We start from the raw sequence: 21,697 nt of genomic DNA on the forward strand, positions 1-21,697 counted from the left end.
AGATCAAAGCAATATGAAAATTATCCAAGGTTGAGAATAAAAATATTTCCTAGGCCCATAAAAATAATTTGTTGTATCAGTACTTAAAAGTTCCACAAAATGGGCAGAAGTGGGTTCAACTTCCTTGACTCCTAATCTTACTTTAGTTAACAGCTGGACTAAGTTCAACTTAACCAATTTTACAAAATATTTCAAAAGCCAAATTACAGTAACACTTAGCAGCAAAACTCTTACCAAGTCCTGATTCTTAGCTTTCTGTTCTCTCTCATATTCTAACATAACATGAAGACTTTTAGCTCTCTCATCCAGAAGTTCTTTATCTTTTTCAAGAAGCTTCATTTTATCCTGGGAAAAAAAGGTGTCAAGATTACTCACTCATTACATTTACTTTTGAGTTTAGAATGTAATTCCCCCCAAAGAAGGGATTTTTACCTTATATTTAGTTGCTTCATCAGAAAGAATCATATTTTGCTTCATGATTTCTTTGACCTCTTCCTTCATCTATGTAAATAAAGCATTCAGAATTAAGACAAACAAATTATAGTGCTACTATACAAGTTCCAGACAAGTGACCCTTTTCCAGAAGAAAGCAGTACTTAATACATATGACTGCTTAGAATTTGGATGATTTGTAGGAAATAATGAAACAAAAATTTTAAAATACGATTTTTAAATTAAAACAGGTAGAAATGATTTAAGCTAGAACCAAGGGAGAAAGAAACAAAAAAAAATAATTATACCTTCTGTTCATAATTTGACAATTTCTGCTTCAGTTCATTTTCTTTCGTGAAATTGTTCACCTTTTGGGAAATTTGCTGTTCATTGACTAAAAGGGGGAAATACACAAGATTATTACAATCACTAAATGAAATTCAACTATTCAATCTACTAAAAGCAAAGACATGTTATATGGTACTATGAGGAAATACTTCTTAGCATAACTATTATGCTTTTAAAAAGCAATCTATGCTTATTAGCAATAAGAGTATAAAAATTATTAAAATTTAAGAAAAATATAAGAACAATGATATTTTGCTGGGCGCAGTGGTGCACACCTGTAATCCCAGTGGCTCAGGGGGCTAAGCTAGAAGGATCCCAAGTTCAAAGCCAGCCTCAGCAAGAGCGAGACACTAAGCAACTAAGTGAGACTTGGTCTCTAAATATAGGGGGTTGGGGATGTGGCTCAGTAGAGTGCCCCAGAGTTCAATCCCAGGTACCCCTCCCATCCAAAATGATATTTCAATTTAAGATTATTTCACAGATGGGAAATACAGTAAAGTGTTGTAGCTTGATATTCCTCCCTTCTCAAAACACTTTCTTTTCAGAAAATGGAATCATTTAATTCTTTGCAAAGAAAAACAGAAATGAAAGCATACTGATGCACATTACCATTCTTTAAATTATCTACTCAATTACTTAATGCATGATTAAATCATTAGCATAGAAATACTCTTCAAATGTAATACATCTGCATTACATCAATATTCAAAGTTAATCTGCCCCAAATTAAAACTTATCATCATCTCCCTATCCACAATTTGTTCCTCCTCTTTATCTCCTATCTCAGAGTTGGAACCATCATCATCTACTCTATTATCCATGCTAGCAACCCAGGAATAGTAAAATTTTCAGGAGGTAAAAAAGATAATAAACATTAAAAGTCACTGTATCTACTTCTAACATACATAAAACACACATCAAACACCAATACAAAGGGTTATTACAAGTTTAAGAAACCTAAAAATTTACCTTGATATACTCTATCTTTTACCTAGAAGAGAGAAAAAAGATTAAATTTGATGTCAAACATCTGCTCAATAGAAACAGCATTCCTAAAACAACAGTCAGAATCATAACCAAGTGAGAATTTAATAACATTCTGGTTCAGGATAATAATTTATAGGATTAAAAATAAGTAAAGGTTAACAAGCCTTTTAAATCTAATTGGTAGTGATATTTCATAAATAGCCTCTGACATAAAAACACTAAGATATGTACCTTATTTCACAGTAAAGATGTGTGTGTGTATGTGTGTGTGTGTGTGTGTGTGTGTGTGTAACCAAAATCATTTACTTGACAATTCTAAATAACCAGGATAAAGTCTAGAAACAATGACTATTCAAAAGGAATATGAGGAAACAATATTAAAGGCATATCTTTGTACTAAGATATGCCACTTTCACTCACCAGAAAACATCTTAGAACTCCAATTTAAATTTGGCTATTGGCTGAATTTAGAAACTAAGAGGCTACATCATCTTATTTCTGCAAACCACTAAACATATAGCAAGAAATCTGAAAGGTAAGACTGCTAGAAGAAAATGCACAAGCAACAAGAGAAATGACAATTAACATATTCTGGAAAGGACAAAAACAATCATTTCCTAAAGACAGCAATAAACTGCCTGATAATAAAACCTAAGCAGGATTTTTTTAAAAACATCACTAAATTTCTTTGTAACTTAGCATATACTTGTCCTTTCAAATGTTATAAATGGTGATGGGATACTCAGATGTGTCCAAGGATCATCCATGGGATCTTCGTAATAGGAAATTGCATTCAGAAAACCCCAACACAGAAAGAAATGAACATTTGTTTAATGTCATAGCCTTGCTAACCTTTTACTCAAAATGACAACAGAGGAAAATGGGAAGTAGCATAAAAGCAGTCATCTAAGGAAGGGACTAAAGCTCCAAAGTCAAATGCTGAAACTGAGGAGCAACAGCTAGGAACCAGATCCCACATAACCTAGTAAAAAGAGAAACAGGTACCGGGGTTCTTGAAATGAAAGAAACAAGAGAGAGAAATATAAAATGTTTTAATGTTTTTCCCCTCTCTTTATCCTTCTATTTCCTTTTTTCTTTTAGCTGAGAAAAAGTTCAATGAGATTAGAAAATTCCTCACAGGAATCCAGGCAAACGATTCTTCTATTTAAGAAGGGAATACTTTTTAAGAGATTTTACACTCAATTGTACAAGGAGAGGAAACTTATCTTAACAATGATATATCTGATATAATTAAGAAATCAGAAAAAGAACACTCAGATTTGAAAATATTTGTATCCAATGCTTTTGGCCTCTTTAACTGTGAGGCTTTTCATATGCAAAGCCCATTTACCTAAAATAATTTTCTTCCAATTATGTTAAATAACTATGAAACAGAATGACCTACAGTACAAACATAAGTATGTATAAGCATATATATATACATATACACACACACACACTTATACATATATGTACACACATACACAGAGATGGACTAATTCTGCTCAGAACAAAAAAAAGACTTAATGAACAAAACATTTAATGGATTTTTGGACAACACATAATCTATACTTCCAAATAAAAAGGTATTTTCTGAACATATGATCAAATCATAAAATCTGGGAAAAATATATATAAAAGACTGGAAAAATTATCTCATCTCCTTTTTCTCATTTTACTGTATTTCTTTGCAGCATTTCCCCCTGTTTATATGTGTTTATATTAACATACAGTTCATCAACATTTAAATCTTAGTTTCTGCTTTTTTTTCCACTTCACATTTAATTGTGAGCATTTTCTGTACCTCAAAGCTTTGAAATAGATAAATCTGCCTACTATTACATTAAGCGAACATACAATAACCCTTAAATGAATTATGTTGTGCTAAGTCTTCAATCTAATACACTGTTCCACTGAAAAACATTACCAAAATCTTCAAAGTATGGTTATTTCTTTAATATAGATTACTAGACATATATGCTACATAAAAGGATATTTATCTAACCTATTCCATCTTTTATCCCACTTTTAAAACTTCTGATACATATGAAACTACTGGTCAGGATGGCTATAAGAATTACCAGTTCTACCAACTGCACCCACACTAAATTATTTTATAAGGTTACTTTGACTTAAACCACTAATTTGTGTTTTAGCAACTGAAAAAGAAAAAAAAAAGGTGGGGGCCAGTGACTATATAAAATAATCCTTGTGCTTATGTGCTAAGGTATAAGTAAGTTAATTTACTCACAACAAGAATAGTTTTCCAAAAGAAAACGACAAAGGATACAAATCCAAACAAAACAGTGAAAACTACAGGCTTCCATGGTAGTCCATAAAAATCAGGCCCAGGTTGAGTATCATCAGGCAATGTAGTAAACAGCTGAAACAGACAAATTAGAAGAAATGGAAAACCTTAAATTTATAACAAAACAGTCACAAAGAATCATGGCAATTCTAAACCAACCTCCTCATCAGAAATCCACCTCCTCAATATTTTCCAATAGCTTCTTCAAGAGAGAGGATACTGGCAGTCTCATACTTTTTGTTCACTTGCAGTGTTTTCAAGTATAATGAATCTAAATACTTTTTAAAAAATATTTATTTATGTATCTTTAGTTTTAGGTGGACACATTATTTTGTTTTTATATGGTGCTGAGGATTGAACCCCTAACCCTAACCCTGTGCCTCATGCATGCTAGGCAAGCGCTCTACCACTGAACCACAACCCCAGCCCGAATCTAAATACTTTAAATTGAGCATACATTTCCAGTTTGTAACAGGCCCTATATCATCACATTGTCTAACACCTGGCTAGAATCCCTCTGGATCATTCTTTTCTCTTAGATAACCTGGTTTTTATAATTTAAAAATTCATTTAAGACAAAAACTTAAATATATGAAAGAACTAATTAATTTTATGGCAACAAATAAAAACAATGATGATATACGTATAAGATTTTAAATCTTACTTCCATTCCACTCTTATATAAACAGATAAGTGACATGTAATTTCAGACAACTCTTGAAAACTGGCTTAGATAAACTTCTCTGAATTTAACATCCTTCTATAAAATTCAAAGCCTAATTTTAAATGGTTGCTCAAAGGCAGTGCATTAAACACCTGCCTACTCTTCCCTATTTTCACCGCCCTCTACACGTAATGAGAGATAACTGTCATTTGGGCCCAATTCCCCAGCACTCTCCGTAGGGAAAAGACCTGTAGTAATGTTAGCTGTTTCGATTGCTGGCTGCATTTCGGAACATAACATGAGGTTGTCACCTCTATTCCGTCAAAAAAAAAGTGCAAGTGGGGAAAGCTCAAGTACACCCTCACCGGCCTCGCTTAACAATACAGTCACGTCCTGCCTGCCTTGGGCCTGACACACTCCATTTCTCCGTCGCCGCGACAGTCAGTGCACCCACTCCGCCAGAACTCAGCCACCCGCCTGCCAGAGCTGGGGTCCCTCGCTGGGAATGGGACCGTTACCTCCAGTAGCTTGGCTATGAGGGCTGCGTAGAGCACCTACAGGAGTCCCAGGAGCTCCGGGTTCCCCGGGGAAGCAGTGACAGAAGGCACAGTGGCAGGTACTGAGTCCATGGTGTAGGGACAGCTGAGCGGAAGCGACGCTTCCCTGCAGAACAGCACAGGACCCTCTCTTTCACCGTTTCCTACTTCGGGAGGACCCAGCGCAGGGGGCGGGTACTGGGAGTGAACTTTGCCTACCTCCACGCAGGCGCTTTCCGCCCAACGCATGTAAAACGTGTCATCAGACGAAGCCACTGGGCGGACTGCAGTGAGCAGATGGAGGATGCCGAGGGGCGGGGCCGGGAGCGGGAAGAACCAACTACGGAGCACGGAGGGGACAGCGCGAGGAGAGTGCAGCGGAAGAGTCCAAATGAAAGGACTCCAGGAGGAAAGAGGCTCACCTGACCCTGGAACTGGGAGAGGACCTGCGATTTAGAAGGCCCTGGAGGAAGCCAGGGAACTAGCAGAAGGGGATTATAGGCAGAGACTAGGAAAAAGGAGAAAGTCAGGCCTCCCAGCCCCTCCCAGAGCAAAACCCTTTTGTCAATGTGTTGAGACACCAGGTACCTGCCCCAAAAGTGCAGACACAAGAGGAGATGCTTCTCCTGCTCCCTTCTAAAGGACTACTGCTCGGACTGGGCTTTCCTTCCCTGCTCACTCCAGTCCTATGTTACTTTCTCCACTTGTGGATGATACTCTTTTTAAAAAGCCTTACCCTAAGGAATCATGTCATTATCACCCCACGCCGGTGGCTTCATTTCTGGATGCCACATTTTAAGGTTGCATGACTTGTGGAAAAGAACAGAATCATGAATAGCCCGAAAAGTACGTGCTAAAAACTGAAGAAACTGGGGACGTTTAACTTGGGGAGGGAATGAACATATGTGGATCTTTAAAAATCTGTCGTCAAGTTGAATATAATCAATTCAAAAGAACAAGAATAAGCAGGAAAGCACTGAAAAAGAAGAGCAATGAAGGGTACAGGGAGGGCAGACTATATAATCAAATCATGTACCCTCGTCCAAGCCCAAGAATACATAGAGTTTCTGGGACAGAATAGAGAATCCAGAAACAGAACCGACTGCACTGGACATTTGGGGTACAATAAAAGTGAGTTTGGGGAAAATAGACTTTCTAATAAGTAGCGTTTGCAAATACCACATGGAAAATTATAAAATTGGATTTTTCTCTACTTATTCAAAAGATAAACTACAAATGGATAAGAAACATGAATGTAAAAATAGAAAATAAACAAGTACTAGAAAATATTGGGTGAAATTTTCTATGTATTATGAGTGGGCAAAACCTGCCTCAATGAAAAAATCTTTCCTGGCTGTATCTAAACCTGGTACACACACACACACACACACACACACACACATGCAGTTTAACAATGACAACCTGAGAAAAAATATTTGCAACATATTATTGTCCAAAGAATCATGTTCCTGAAATATAAAGAATATTATAAATGAAATGGCCAGCAAACCTATACAAAAATGGGCTGAAGAAATAAACAGATCTCAGGAAAAGAAATGCAAATAGCTATAAAATATGGAAACATGCTCTGCTTAGCTCATAATGAACAAAATACAAATTAAACCACACCAAGATACCATTTCTCACTTGCATTGGCAAGATCCAAACGTTTGACAACATACTCAGTAGGTGAGAGAATGTGGGGGAATACAAATTCTCAGACACTGCTGATAAGTATACAAAATGATACAACCCTTATGAATGAGATTTGGCAACATCTCCCAAAACTGCTTATATATTTACCTATTAACTCCACAATCCCACTTTTTTTTTTTTTTAACTTTTTCAGTGCTGGGGAAGGGTACCTAGGGCAAGTGCTCTACTGCTGAGCTATAGTCCCCCAGCCCTAACTTCTAAATATACTGGGAATACAACAACAAATGTTTAAAACTTGTATTTACAAAACTATGTTATTCAAGCATTAATTATAATAACACAAGATGGTCACAAAAGGCTGAAACAACTGTCATCAATAAAAGTTGTTGAATAAACCAAAGAAGAAAGAAAATAATTTTAAATACTGCTAAGAGCTGATTTCCAGAATACATTTTAAAAAAATGAAGTAGAGAAAAGTATTTATAGAATACTATTTGTATCTTAGAAAGTGAAAAAAGATGAATATATTTCTTATAGCTTTGAGGTAAAATTGGCATGCAATAAATTACATGTATTTAAAGTGTGCAATTTGATAAATTTTAACATGAAATTATGAAATCACCATTATAATCAAGATAATATACACATCCTTTACTTCCAAAAATATTCTCATTCTCTAGGTAATTCTGCCCTTTGTCACCCTTCCTTCTTGCCCCCCACTTTCCCACTCCTCCAGCAAAATGTCTATCTTAATAGATTGCTTTGTATTCCTCAAGTTTTATGTGTATGGGATAATATATTGTATTTCTACGGCTTTTCTCATTCAGCATAATTTGAGATTCATCTACATCAGTTTTATCTATCATCTATTTTTATTGCTGAGTAGCATTTCATTATATGTACGTACCACAATTTGTCTATCATCTATTGATAGACATTTGGATTTTTTTCCAGTTTGGGGCTTTTACAAATAAAATAGCCAAGAACACTGATATAAAATTCCTTCTATTGCTATCTAACTTATCTTTTCTTGGAAAAGAATGGTTGGATATGACTGGTGTATGCTTACCTTTTTAAGAAGGTGATTCTACCACTTTATATCCCCACCAGCTGTGTACCCATCCAGTTCCTCCATCTCTTCTCCAACCACTCAGCACAATTGTCTTTAATATTAGCTATTTAATAAGTGTGTAGTGGTAACTCTTATGCTTTAAAATTGCATTTCCCTGATAATTATGTCAAACATTTTTAATGTCTTTATTTACTATCTGTTTATCTTCTTTGATGAAGTGTTATTTTACAGGACTATATTTTTTTCCTTCTAATGAGTTCTAAGAGTTCTTCATATATTCTTGATGCAAGTCTTTTATCAGAAAAATGTTTTACAGTAATTTCCTCCCAGCTTGTGTTTTGTCTATTTCATTCACTTCGAAGTGTATTTTGAATTACAGAGGTTTTAGTTTGATGAATCCCACATTGTCAAATCCTTTTTAATGCTTTTGTTGTCAAATTTAAGAAATCTTTGCCAAACCTAAGTTCAACAAAAATTTTTCTCTTATTTTTTTCCTAGAGGTTTTGTAGTTTCGAGTTTAATATTTAAGTCTGTGAGTTAACTCAGGTGTCTATGCAAGGCATGGATCAATATTTGGCATATAAATATGCAGTAATTTCAGTACCATTTGCTGAAAAACTTTCCATTCTCTACGTGTCTTTCCATCTTTGTCAATGACTGTTGCCATATATATGTGTATCTATCTCTGAATTTTTGGCTCTGTTCCAATGTTTTGTCTTCGATCCTAATTACTGTAGCTTTAGAATATTTTTTTTTCTTTTTTTTTCCTCTTCGTATGGTACTAGGGATTGAACACAGGACCTTGCATATGCTAGGCAAGTGCTCTACCACTGAGCTACATCCCCAGCCCTAGCTTAAGTCTTGAAGCCACGTATTCTAGGTCTGTTGCAATCAGCTTGTCATTTTCTACAAAACTCTGCAGGGATTTTGACTGGAATAATGTTGACTCTGGTGATTAAACTGGGATGAATGGACACCTTAGTCTTCTGACTCATAAATTAGGTATATCTCTCCATTTAGGTTCTCTTTAATTTCCATCAGCAATATTTTATAGTTTTTAATATATACATTTTAGTTTTTGCCACGTTTGTTTAAATACATCATATTTTTATTCTATTGTACATGGAAATCTTTAAAATTTCAATTTCTAATTATTCATTGTTAATATATAGAAAATATAATTGCTTTTAGATATAAATTTTATCCGTCAACCTTACAATAGCTTTTTTCTAGATCATACCAGATTTTATCTATATATGTTCATGTTATCTGAAAATAAAGAGAATTTTAGTTCTTCCTTTCCAATCTGAGTGCATTTTATTTCTTTTTCTTGCCTTAGTATACTAGCTATTTCCTTACTGTACCCCAGGACAATGCTGAATAGATGTAATGAGAGTGGACATCTCTGTTTGGTTTCTGATCTTGGGGAAAAGTATTCAATTATCAACCATTAAGTATGAGGTTAGCTGCATTTTTTCAGAGGATGTTTTAAGCTCCCTTTTTCTATTCCTAGTTTGTTTGTTTTTCTACATCAATAATCAATGCTGAGGGGCTGGGGTTGATACTCAGTGGTAGAGCACTTGCCTAGCATGTGTGAGGCAATGGGTTCGATTCTCAGCACTGCATATAAATAAGTGAATAAAATAAAAGTCAATCAACATCTAAAAAAATTTTTTTTAAATAATAATCAGGGCTGATTTTTTTTACATGTCGATGGGATTTATTGTCACCTACTTGTACATGCACACAAAATAACAATATAATTTCCCCAATATTTCCCACCTCTGCTATATTTTTTAAATGCTTGTTTTGTATCTCTTGAGCTTTTACATATTATTGTATTTGACTTAAATTTTTGTTTAGAATTTCTTTACAGGTTCATTGGAGATCCCATGAGAGGTCTGTGGTTTTCTTGTTATATCTTTGTCTTGGTTTAGTGTAGTGATAACATTGGCTTCATAGGAGAAATATTTCCTTGCTTTAATATTCTACAAGGGTTTAGTATTACTATTAGGAATTAGTATCATTTCTTCCTTATAGGTTTAATTGGATCACCAATAAAGCTATCTGGGTCTTATATTTTTTTCTTTGTAGAAAGGTTTTTATCTATACCTTCAATTTCTTTAATAGTCAACAAGGTTTATGAAGATGTCTGTTTTTCTTGAGTGAACTTTTGCAATTTGTGGCTTAAATGGAATTTCTTCATTTCAACTAAATTGTCAAGTTAATTAACATAAACTGTTCATAATATCCCCATTATCAGTCTAGTATCTGTGGAATCTGTAGTTATATCCCTTCTCTAATTGCAGGATATTGATAATCTGTGTCTCCTCTTTATTTCCCTCGCTAGATGTTGATCAATTTTATTCATCTTAAAGAACTAGCTTTGGGTTTCATTGATTTTCTCTTATTTTCCTTTTTTAAAATTTCACTGACTTATGGTCTTTATTATATCTTTTTTTCTTGCTTACTTGGAGATTAACTTATTTTTCCTTTTCTAGTTTCTCATAGTAGGAACTAAAGTCAATGACTGGAGACTTCTTTTATAATAAAGCTATCTGGGCCTGGTAGTGCTATAAATTTTCCAGTAACGCTTTAGTGACATTGCACAAATGGATATGTTGTTTTCAGTTTTATTCAACTCAAAATATGAATTTCTTCTCTGATTTATTTGACTCAAAAATTATTTAGCAGTGGGGGCTAAGGTTGTAGCTCAGTGGTAAAGTGCTTGCCTCACATGTGTGAGGCACTGGGTTCGATCCCCAGCACCACATAAAAATAAATGTACTGTGTGTTCATGTACCAAAAATGAAAAAAAGAAAAAAAAATTATATATATAGCAGCCTGGCACTTACGTTTCCAAATATTTGGGAATTTTCCAGATTTTTCCATTATTGATTTCTCATTTTATTGTGTTCAGAGAATAAGCTTTGCCTGTCTTTGAATACTTTTATATTTACTGATAATTTAAGATCCAGAATATGGTTTATCTTGGTAAATGTTCCACGTGCACTAAGAAGAATAGGTATTCAGCTCTTTGGGGGTTTTCTATAAATGTCAACTAATTTCAAATGGATGGATTGATTATGTCATTCATACTTTCTACAACCTTACTTTTATTTTTTGTTTTCTGCCAATTGCTGAGGAGAGGATATTGAAATCTCTAAATGTAATCCTATATTCATCATTTTCCTCATAATTCTATCAATTTTTATACTTCATGTATTTTGAAGGTCTAATATTAAAAGTATAAGCATTTAGATTTATTATATAATCTTGACTAACTGACTCCTTTATCATTAGGAAATGACTTTCTTTAGTCCTGATGATATATTTTGCCCCACAACCTCTTTTGGTTTAATGTAGCTACTCCAGATTTCCTTTGACTAGTGTTTAACATGAGATACCTTTTTCAATCATTTTAATTTTGACTTCTTTGTGTCTTTCTATTTACAGTGTTATTCCCATATACATCTATTTGGGTCTTGCTTCTTTAGGCAATATGACAAACTCTGTTTTTAACTGATGTATTTAGATACTTTCCACTTAATAGGATTACTGCTGTGCATAGGTGTAAGCTTAATATAATCTTCTATTTGTTCCTTCTGTTCTTTGTTCTTTTTCTTTTCTTTCTGTCTTCTTTTGCAGAAATACCACTATTGGTATTTTTAGTGATTCCTCTATTGGCTTATTAAGCTATAACTCTGTTTTCTAATCTTGGTGTTTCAGGGTTTAGAATATACATCTTTAATTTGTCACAATCTACCTTCAGATGATACTATAGTACTTCACATATTCAATAAGAACGTTACAATAGTTACTACCCTTCTGAGATTTATACTGTTGTCATGTATTTTACTTTACATGTTTTCTAAGTCCCATACTACACTGATATTTGTCTTTAAACAGTCAATGACAGCAGGAAGAAAAGATTAACATTAAACAGATACATGAGGTGGGAGGGAAAGGGAGAGAAAAGGGAAATTGCATGGTCATGGAGGGAGATCCTCATTGTTATACAAAATTACATATAAGAGGTTGTGAGGGGAATGGGAAAATAAACAAGGAGAGAAATGAATTACAGTAGATGGGGTAGAGAGAGAAGATGGGAGGGGAGGGGAGGGGAGATAGTAGAGGATAGGAAAGGTAGCAGAATACAACAGTTACTAATAGGGCATTATGTAAAAATGTAGATGTGTAACCGACATGATTCTGCAATCTGTATTTGGGGTAAAATTGGGAGTTCAAAACCCACCTGAATCAAATGTATGAAATATGATATGTCAAGAGCTTTGTAATGTTTTGAACAACCAATAAAAAAATAAACAGTCAATGACTTTTTAAAATATTCAAATAAGAAAAATTATTTTAAATATTTATGCACAGAGTCACCATTTTCAGTGTTCTTTACTCCTTTATTCCATTATTTCCATCTGCTGTCTTGGTGCAAGTGTAGGGTGAATTCTTTCAGCTTGTATGTCAGTACAAGTCTTCATTTTATAGAAAGATATTTCACTGGGCATGATATTATCAGCCAACATTATCGCTCTTCAAATATATTAAAGGTATCACTCCACTATATTCTCTTATGCCTAATTTCTGACAAGAAATCTGATGTCATCCTTAGTTATTCTCTACATAAATGTCTTCTCTAACTGCTAAGATTGCCCTTTATCACTGGTTTTGAGCAATTTGTTTATGGTATAATATACCTTGATATAGCTTTATTCATGCTTTTTGTACTCTAGTTCCATTTAATATCTTGGATCTGCAGATGTACAGTTTTCACAAATTTTTGAAAATTTTTGGCCATCATTTCTTAAAATATTTTTCTGAAAACCTCTTATCGCTCAACTTGAAACGGTCCCACAGCTCACTGATGCTCTGGACACTTTTCTTTAACAGAAGAAATTTTCCCTGTGTTTCATTTGGGGTACTTCTCCTGCTATGTCTTCAAGTTCACTAACAATTTCATCACAATGCTTATTCTGGCATTAATCCCATCCACTGTATTTATCATATATTTTCAACTCTAGAAGTCTGATTTTTAAAAATATATCTTCTATATCTCTATTTACCTTTTAACACACGAAATATCGTAGTAATAACTTTTAATGCCATTACCTCATTCTAACATCTCCACCAGTTCTCAGTTGGCTTTGATTGGATGATTCTTCTCCTCATCATTGTGGATTGTATTATTCTTGTTTCTTTGCATGCCTGGTAAGCTTTGATTGGATGCCATACATTACGAATTACTATTCTTAATATTTTGTATACAGTTAAGTTACTGGTAACAATTTGATTCTCTTGGGTCTGAATATTTGTTAGGTATGACATAAATTGTAATAGTCAGTCTGAGGTGACACCCTTCTGATTATTCTACCCAACTTCCTTAGATAGTTTCTTCCAGGTGCTTTTCTGGTCCCTGTGTTAGGACCTGTTCCTTCTAATCACTTAAGATTGTTTCTCTGACTTGCTAAGCAGTTTCATCACACTTATGTGCTGATCAATACCCTGCTGAACACTCAGAGAGCCTTTCACAGATTTCCAGAATTGTTTCTCAATGTAGCAACCTTCTTTTGGTACTCCACCCTGTGAATTCTAGTCACTTTGGTTTTCCTGGAATTTCAGCACCATCTCTCAATTCATGGTATCCTCTGGTTCTGCCTGACTTCCCCTTCTTTGTCATGGCTTGGGAATCTCTTAACATAGTAAAAGCTGGGACAACTAAAGAGATCATAGCATTTGTTCCTTATGTTTCCAGAATTATTCTTTGTTGCTTGATCTTCAATGTTGCTTGATCTTCAAATTTGATCTGTTTGTGGGTTTTTTTTTTTTTCATATTTATTTTAGTTGTTTCAGTTGGGAAGGTGAAGCCAGTACCTATATAAAGCTATCATAGCTAGATGTAAAAATCATTTGCTTTTCTTTTTCTTTTTATGGTGCTGGGGATTGAACACATGGCCTCATGTATGGTAGGCAAGTGCTCTACCACTGAGCTACATATCCCTTTTCTCATTTGCTTATTTTTTAATAGCAGAATACATAATGAAATAAATTTTAAAAGTTAACTATAAAAGAGAGTAACAACATCAGGGTAGACAAAACTGGGACAAAAGCTAGAGTTCTTTCAAAATCAGGCAGGAGAATCACAAGTTCAAAGCTAGCCTCAGCAACTTAGCAAGTCCCTACGCAACTTAGTAAGAACTATCTCTAAATAAAAAATAAAGAGGCTAGGTATGTTGCTCAGTGGATAGGAGCCCTGGGTTCAATCACCAGTACCAAAAAACAGAAACAACTTATTTTTACAAATTAACTTTGGCTCTTCTAAATATTTAAATAATTGTAAAATAAACAAAAAAATCTTAAAAAGTAACACCTAAATATTGAAAGCAAAAATGAAACAACCTGTTATATCAAGTTGGTGACAAACCACAGAAATGAATTATTTCAAACACGTCTTAGTGGGATATAGCTTAAAGACAAGAGAATTTCATTTAATTTCAGGAATACATTCCTGAAAGTATTTTAAATAACATAAATATAGTCGTGTGTTGCTTAATGATGGGAATAAATTCTGAGAAACACATCTTAGGCAATTTCAGTGTGCAAACATCATTGAGTATACTTATACAAACCTAGAAAATATAGCCATTTCCACATGTAGGTATTCATATATGGTGGTATATCATCGCTTTGGGGATAAAGACCTATAAGACATTATTATACTGAATACTGTAGACAATTATAACATTGTAAATGTTTATATATCTAAACATATCAAAACACAGAAAAGATACTAAAAATACTAGGTGACAAGAATTTTTTAGCTCCATTATTATGCACTAATGACCAAAATGTCATTAAGTGGCACAAGACTGTAAACAATTATACTGATGTCATTTAAAACTGGAATTCCAACATCAGAGAAAGAAAACACAAATCTAAGATAGATGAAGTGAAGTAAAATCTCTCTAGCATCCTGAATTTTCATGGGAATTATCTAAATGACATGATGAAAAATTCCCACATATTTCTGAGCTTTGTTCACTAAAAAGGCCTACAAATGACAGTCAATTTGAGCAATAAGCAATCCTAGTACTTGGAATGTAGCCTCTAAATATCATTTCCTATTGAAAGGAACCAAAGTTCTTTTAGAGAAATAATTCCTTCAAGGTCTGGACAGGAAATGTTTAAGATGAACTTGGAACATTTCATACTTCAAAAGCAAGGGAAATAGGCAACAATGACCACTAGATGGTGGCAAAGGGTCCCAGGAGCCAAGATAAAGAGGCTTCTACAAGGCAAAAGGGGGAGAAATGGAGCATCAGGTAAGAACAATTACTATTCCTAATTGAATTAAATACACCAAATATTTTTAAATGCATGACATCATATTGACTCTTAAATAAAAGTTAAAAAGATTTCAAGCCCCTTTGGGTATCATTTGATAATGCTAGAAGAATATCTTACTATTCTGAAAAGTGTTTAAATGAAGAAAAGGAATCAAATGTTTATCTCCTGCCTTAACTATACAAACCAAATATCTGTGTAAAGAATAATCAATCATAGCCAGGCGCCGTGGCACACGCTTGTAAGCCCAGTAGCTCGGGAGGCTGAGGAGGGAGGATAGCAAGTTCAAAGTCAGCCTCAGCAAAAGCGAATTGCTAAGCAACTCAGTGAGACCCTGTATATAAATAAAATACAAAATAGGGCTGGGGATATGGCTCACTAGCCAAGTGCTCCTGAGTTTAATCCCCAGTACCAAAAAAAAAAAAAAAAGAAAGAATAATCAATCATAAATTTTTATTTCTGTAGGCATCCCAACCTTTAAATGAAGAAAGAAAAATCCCAGCAACTCAGACCATTGCTATTTTGCAACCTGTAATATATTAGCAAATCTCACCAACGTCACTGTTGACTAGTAGTCAACATCAAAGGAGAGGACATGCAGATGTCAATGCAATATTTCCTATTAAGTTTTCATAAGAAACAGAATTGAACCTAAACCTGACTACCAATTTCCAAGAAATATAAAGCAACAGAGAGAGGCTGAGGTTGTCAGCTCAGCACTTGCCTAGAATGCATGGAGCCTGAGGTTCAATCCCCAGCACCACCAAAAAAAAAAAAAAAAAAAAAAAAAAGGCAATAGAGAAAACAGGTTAAATTGTTGTACCAGGGGGATGTCATTTATTCACCAAAACTACAATATATCCTAGAAGTCCCACAAACATATTTTTTTCAATTATTGCAAAAAGTTACAACAAAAGGAGAAATCAATAGATAGTAACTTATATGAGACTTGTTCTCCCACTGAAAGCAACCAGAAAGTTGGAATATATATATATATATATGGAGCACTTGATCACTGAGCTACATCCCCAGTCTCAGCCCCATTTTGTATTTTATTTAGAGACAGGGTCTCACTGAGTTACTTAGCACCTCACTTTTGCTAAGGCTGGCTTTGAACTCGTGATCCTCCTGTCTCAGCCTCCCGAGCCACTAGGATTAAGGCATGTGCCACCATGCCCAGTCAAAATATATTTTTAAAGAGCTATTTTTCAGATAGAAAGCCACAAGGGATATGCAACTGTCACCCCTAAGAGCAGGAGAACAAATAGGTGAGCATTCTACCTGGAGGCACCCTCTAGACCTCAGTTTGGGAAGGGGAACCCAAATGGGGCATAACAGTCTCACTGAGGAGAGACCAGAGTTCCAGGAGATTAAGCAGCCAAAAATATGTAGAGAAAACTACCAGAAAGATGGGAGACACAAGAAAAAGAGTTCCAGAAATCTGCATGGAGGTGGTCTTCAGTTTGGGGCTACATTCTAAGCAGTACCTGCGAGGGCCAAGAACAACTATAAGCTAACCAATCCCACAGTTGGCACTGAGCTGGGAGAAGTCTGGATTCCAGCTAGCCAGAGAGAGCTGACATACAAAAACAGTATGGTCAACAAGCTCATGAAGAACTATTTGATCCAGGCATGATGGCACATGTCTGTAATCCCAGCAACTCAGAAGGCTGAGGCAGGTGGATCCCAAGTTTGAGGCTGGCAACTTATCAAGGGCCTAAGCAAGTTAGTGAGACCCTATCTCAAAAGAAAAAAAAAGTTCACTCAATATCATTAATTGTCAGGAAATAAACTCACAAAGACATACCCACTAGAATGGCCCAAGTGCTAGTGAAGATGAAGTCAAGTGGAAGTCTCCTAAATTGCTGGTGGAAGTATAAAATGATTGTGGTCATTTTTTAGCATGGCTTGACAGTATCACATAAGATAAAAACATACATTAAACGTAGGAGGCAATTGCACTTCTAGATATGAGTCCACTTATAGTGGCATATATATGAAATAGTACTGTAGGAAAAATGAATCTATAGTTTTAAAAAAAAAGTTATCAGTGGTTGCCTGGAACAGGTGGTGAAGGAACTCACTGGGAAGGATCCCAAGGAAACCCCTTTTCTAGTGAAAAAACGGCTCTATATCTTGATTATGGTAGTTTTTACATGGGTATCTACATTTGTTAAAACTCAGAGTGTGCTTGCTTTGGCAGCACATATACTAAAATTGGGACAATACAGAAAAAAATTAGCATGGTCCCTGAGCAAGGATGACACCCACATTTGTGAATCATTCCATAGTTTTGTGGAACCAACCCTTCAACAGATGAATGGATAAAGAAACTGTGGTACATATACAAAATGGAATATTGCTTATAGCATTAAAAGAGAAAAAAATTATGGCATCTGCGGGTGAATGGGAATATCAGGCTAAGGGAAGTAAGCCAATCCCAAAAACCAAAAGCTGTATGTTCTCTCTGAAAGTGGATGCTGACCCATAAAGGGGGTGAGGTGTGTGGCAAAGAATGGAGGTACTTTGATTGGGCAAAGGGGAGGTAGGACAGGCGAGGGGGCGTAGGGATAGGAAAGATGGTGGAATGAGATGAACCTCATTACCCGAGGTACATGTAGGACTACACATGTGTTGTGTACAACTAGGAAAAGCTTTGTTCCATTTATGTACAATGAATCGAAATGCATTCTGCTATCATGTATAACCAATTAGAACAAATTTAAAAAAAAAAACTCACTGATATTGGCTATCAAGGAATTACTGTTAAGTTGGGTGATGGCCCGTGGGTTCATTATACTATTCTTTATGCTTTTCTTTAAAGCTTTTCTAATTAAATTTATTTTTTTAATTAGTACATAGAAATAAACATTATAATTATTGAAGTAGGTAACATGACATTTTGATGCATGTATACACTATGTAATGTTTAAATCAGGTTAAACATATCTACCTCCTCAAACATCATTTCTCTATGGTAAAACTTTCACAATCTTTTCTTCTAGTATTCTGAAATGTACAGTATGTTATGGTTACCTATAGTCCCCTACTATTCTCTCTGCTCTTATTTGAAAGTTTCCGTGATAAAAATACTAAAAGTAATTTTTAAATTAAGATATAACTTCAAATATTTAAAGGATTTCTATGTAGAAAAGAATTCAATTTTATAGAGGAAATCATGTGGAGGAAAATTTGGAGTCAATACAAGGATGAACTAGACAACAGAAGAACATATAGCCTTGTAAGAGAGTGACTCATGCTAGGAAATACTGGTGTACAGGCCTCATAACTACTCATCAGGGCCACAGTAAAGAAAATGACAGCAATGAGTGAGAAACTAGACTAACAGCCTTCCAAGGTTTCTTCTAACACTAAGATTCTACTAAGATTCCATTGATCAATGAATCTGATTGGTGCACATCTCCCAAACACATCAGAACCTATTACTCTCCAGTCCTATCAGATATCATACTACTTGTTTAAGATTTTACATTGACTTGTTCATAATTTTTGCATATATTTGTTAAGTCCTTTTCTTAAGGCTTTCAAAAATCACAATCATGCCTTACACCTGTTAGACTCTTTTAGTCCTCGCACAATGTCCTATACATACTGGGCCATCAAAATGCCTTTTTGAAGGCTCCTTTCAAATCAGTCTCGTAACATTGTGCCTCTGCTTTGCCACTCACGTGTATGTCTTACCTATCACCGTACAATCACTGACCATACCTGCACCACATTCGTGTCCCCCGACCTAGACCTAGAGGAGGGCTCTGTGCATACCTAAAAATATGAATAAAGAAATCCTTCCCATATCGTGAGGCTGTAAACTTTCCAAGTGATGTTGATTCATTCTGATAATCAAATTATGACTGTGGAAGACTGCTTTAATCACTGGAAATATCATTATTCTAACTGCCTGGTTTGTACATACCCCTTACCCAGGTGGCTGCCACCACCATGAACAAACATGGAGCCAACTGAAAAATGATTTGTTTCTCCCCACCACATCTTTTCCACCCTGGTGGTCTTTCCTCCCCAGGTATTCATTGTCTTTATACCACCTCTGACTGCCTACATGAGAATTAGGGGGTGCGTGGGGGTAAAACGCTACAAAATGCCAGACACCTCACCAGACACTTTACCTTGTCAAATCATTTAATTCTTATGATTGGAGTAAGCATTATCTACATTTTTCAGATGGGGAATCTGATATTCAAAAGTTTAGTTATTTGCCCAAACTTCTAAATGATAACCTTGGGATTTGAAACCAGATCTACCTGGCTTCAAAATCTATACATTTTACAAGGAAAACAACAACATCATCTTTCTTACACAAGCCTTGAAATAACACAACCTATAGGAAACAACTTCAGTTGAGAAGGATTACTGTCACAATGGCCCTAGGACCATCTTATCCTCCAATCTCTAAAAGCTTTCTCATTCCTATAATTAAACTCTAAAAGTCCAATATCAACAAATACCATGAGGGGGAGGTAAGTCCTAAAATGCTTAGATAAGCTTCTAGACATATTAAATGTCTTGTTTGGATCATGATTTTCTTTAGAAAGATCAGCCTTAAGTGACTCTTTCTAAGAAACAGATATAACCTAATTCCTTTCATTCTTAAAACTTTCTAAGGATCCCCACTATTAATGGTCTAATGCTACTTTGGCTCATGACTTCCTTTAAGATTTGCTGGCCTCTCCAACAGACCATCCCCCTCCAACTTTACACTTTACAATACCAACTATTCACATTCTCCTGGCCTCCCCAAATACCCTTTTCTTCATGTTTCCATTTCTCTGAACACATTTCTTCTGACTGCCAGCTTCCCCCACCGTCCTCCACCCCAGCCTGTCTAATCAACAACAAACCACATGTCAGACTCCTGTTTGCCCTTTGCCTGTGCTTCAAACACATCTCAACTACTTTCTGACCTTATTGATCACCCTTCCAACCAGAATAAATGCATTTATGGACAATAATGTTCTACCATCAAATAAATACCTCTCTTTCTGCCATTATCTTACTGTGTTTCAAGTGAATGCTGTTATCTCAATGCCAGAATGAAAGGTTCTGAGGGGAAGAACCAAGTTTTTACAGGTGTACAAATGTCCAGCCTTGGTAGACAGCAAATCTTCCTCATATGCTAAACTAAGTAGCCATTAAGCCACACCCCTATGGCTTTTGTTTCAGGAGCTATCTACTCAAAGGGTCAGGAGTCATTTTCATAAAGACATTTTAAGTTCTTCACTTCATGACCAGAAGCCACTTAAAAACTAATAAATAATCAACATTCTAATTGAAGAAACTATATCAAACTTACCGTCTTAGAGAAATAAGGCAAGAATGAATATAACAAGAAAAGTATGTTGTCCAAAGGGGTGGCATCTGCTGGCTCTTCCACCTTTATCTCTAGATGGTCTTCTGTATCAGCAGCATCAACAGAAGTATCTTCTGTTATAAGTAGCTCTAAAACTGAAAGGGGGAATGGCTGTTTTATTTTATGCTATAGAATAAGAATTGCCTCTCTTCAGTTTCAATATTCACCGAGTGTTTCACTAAATATATGAGTCACAGTGCCTGGAATATGTGGCTCTCCTAAAGACAATTAACACAGAGAAGAAAACTTCAAAATCCTAATTAGAGCTGTCAGACCCTTCAATTATAAAATGAACAATCTCCAGTCTATTCTCCAATACTTCCATGACCATACAACTGCTATCAGAACAATATTTACTCAAGGAAAATTTTTAAAACCAGAGATATATAGACAGGGTCACATTCAACAAACATGGATTTAGTGCTGGTGAAACTTTGTGTTAAAAATTTTAGGAAAGCTGAAAGAGAGGGAGTCTTGGTTTGCAGATTTGCAGGTGGAATGAGCCAAGGCTTAACACAGCATCTGGCACCTGGCAGAGATACTCAACAACTATTTATTGAACGGACAGATGACAGCTATTTAAAAAGAACACAGTAATACCAAGAGAGACTAAAGGGAATTGGGTACAGACCTGCATTGAGGCTCTGTGAATGAAGTAGAATTCCAGTCAGACCTGAGAGCTTGTAGGGGTGGAATTTCAGTATGAGTTACATGAGCCTGGGGTACGTTTGATTAAACAGCTAGGAGTCCAACATGCAGTTATTAAGAAGTTGGACCAGTTGGGCTGGGGATGTGGCTCAAGCGGTAGGGCGCTCGTCTGGCGTGCGTGTGGCCAGGGTTCAATCCTCAGCACCACATACAAAAAAAAAAAAAAGATGTTGTGTCCGCCGATAACTAAAAAATAAATATTAAAATTCTCTCTCTCTCTCTCTCTCTCTCCCCCCCCCCCTCC

The 21,697-nt window shown here is 35.4% G+C and overlaps 1 protein-coding gene and 1 non-coding gene across 2 annotated transcripts in view; one reads left to right on the forward strand and one right to left on the reverse strand.

The window, feature by feature from the left end:
* The window catches only part of LOC139704192 (transport and Golgi organization protein 1 homolog), a 45,214-nt gene that overhangs the window by 16,182 nt on the left and 7,335 nt on the right, over positions 1–21,697 (reverse strand). Inside the window, exons 5-6 of the mRNA XM_071607248.1 lie at positions 20,689–20,840; positions 4,019–4,150 (exon numbers count right to left, since the gene is read on the reverse strand). Of these exons, the coding sequence (XP_071463349.1) occupies positions 4,019–4,150; positions 20,689–20,840 (284 nt within the window). The remainder of the gene's footprint in view (positions 1–4,018; positions 4,151–20,688; positions 20,841–21,697) is intronic.
* On the forward strand, positions 17,547–17,654 carry LOC139704206 (U6 spliceosomal RNA). The gene has a single exon (XR_011706225.1). It is a non-coding gene; the product is annotated as a U6 spliceosomal RNA (small nuclear RNA).

This window comes from Marmota flaviventris, unplaced genomic scaffold (genome assembly GCF_047511675.1).
Source record: "Marmota flaviventris isolate mMarFla1 unplaced genomic scaffold, mMarFla1.hap1 Scaffold_44, whole genome shotgun sequence".
NCBI classification, from domain to species: domain Eukaryota; kingdom Metazoa; phylum Chordata; class Mammalia; order Rodentia; family Sciuridae; genus Marmota; species Marmota flaviventris.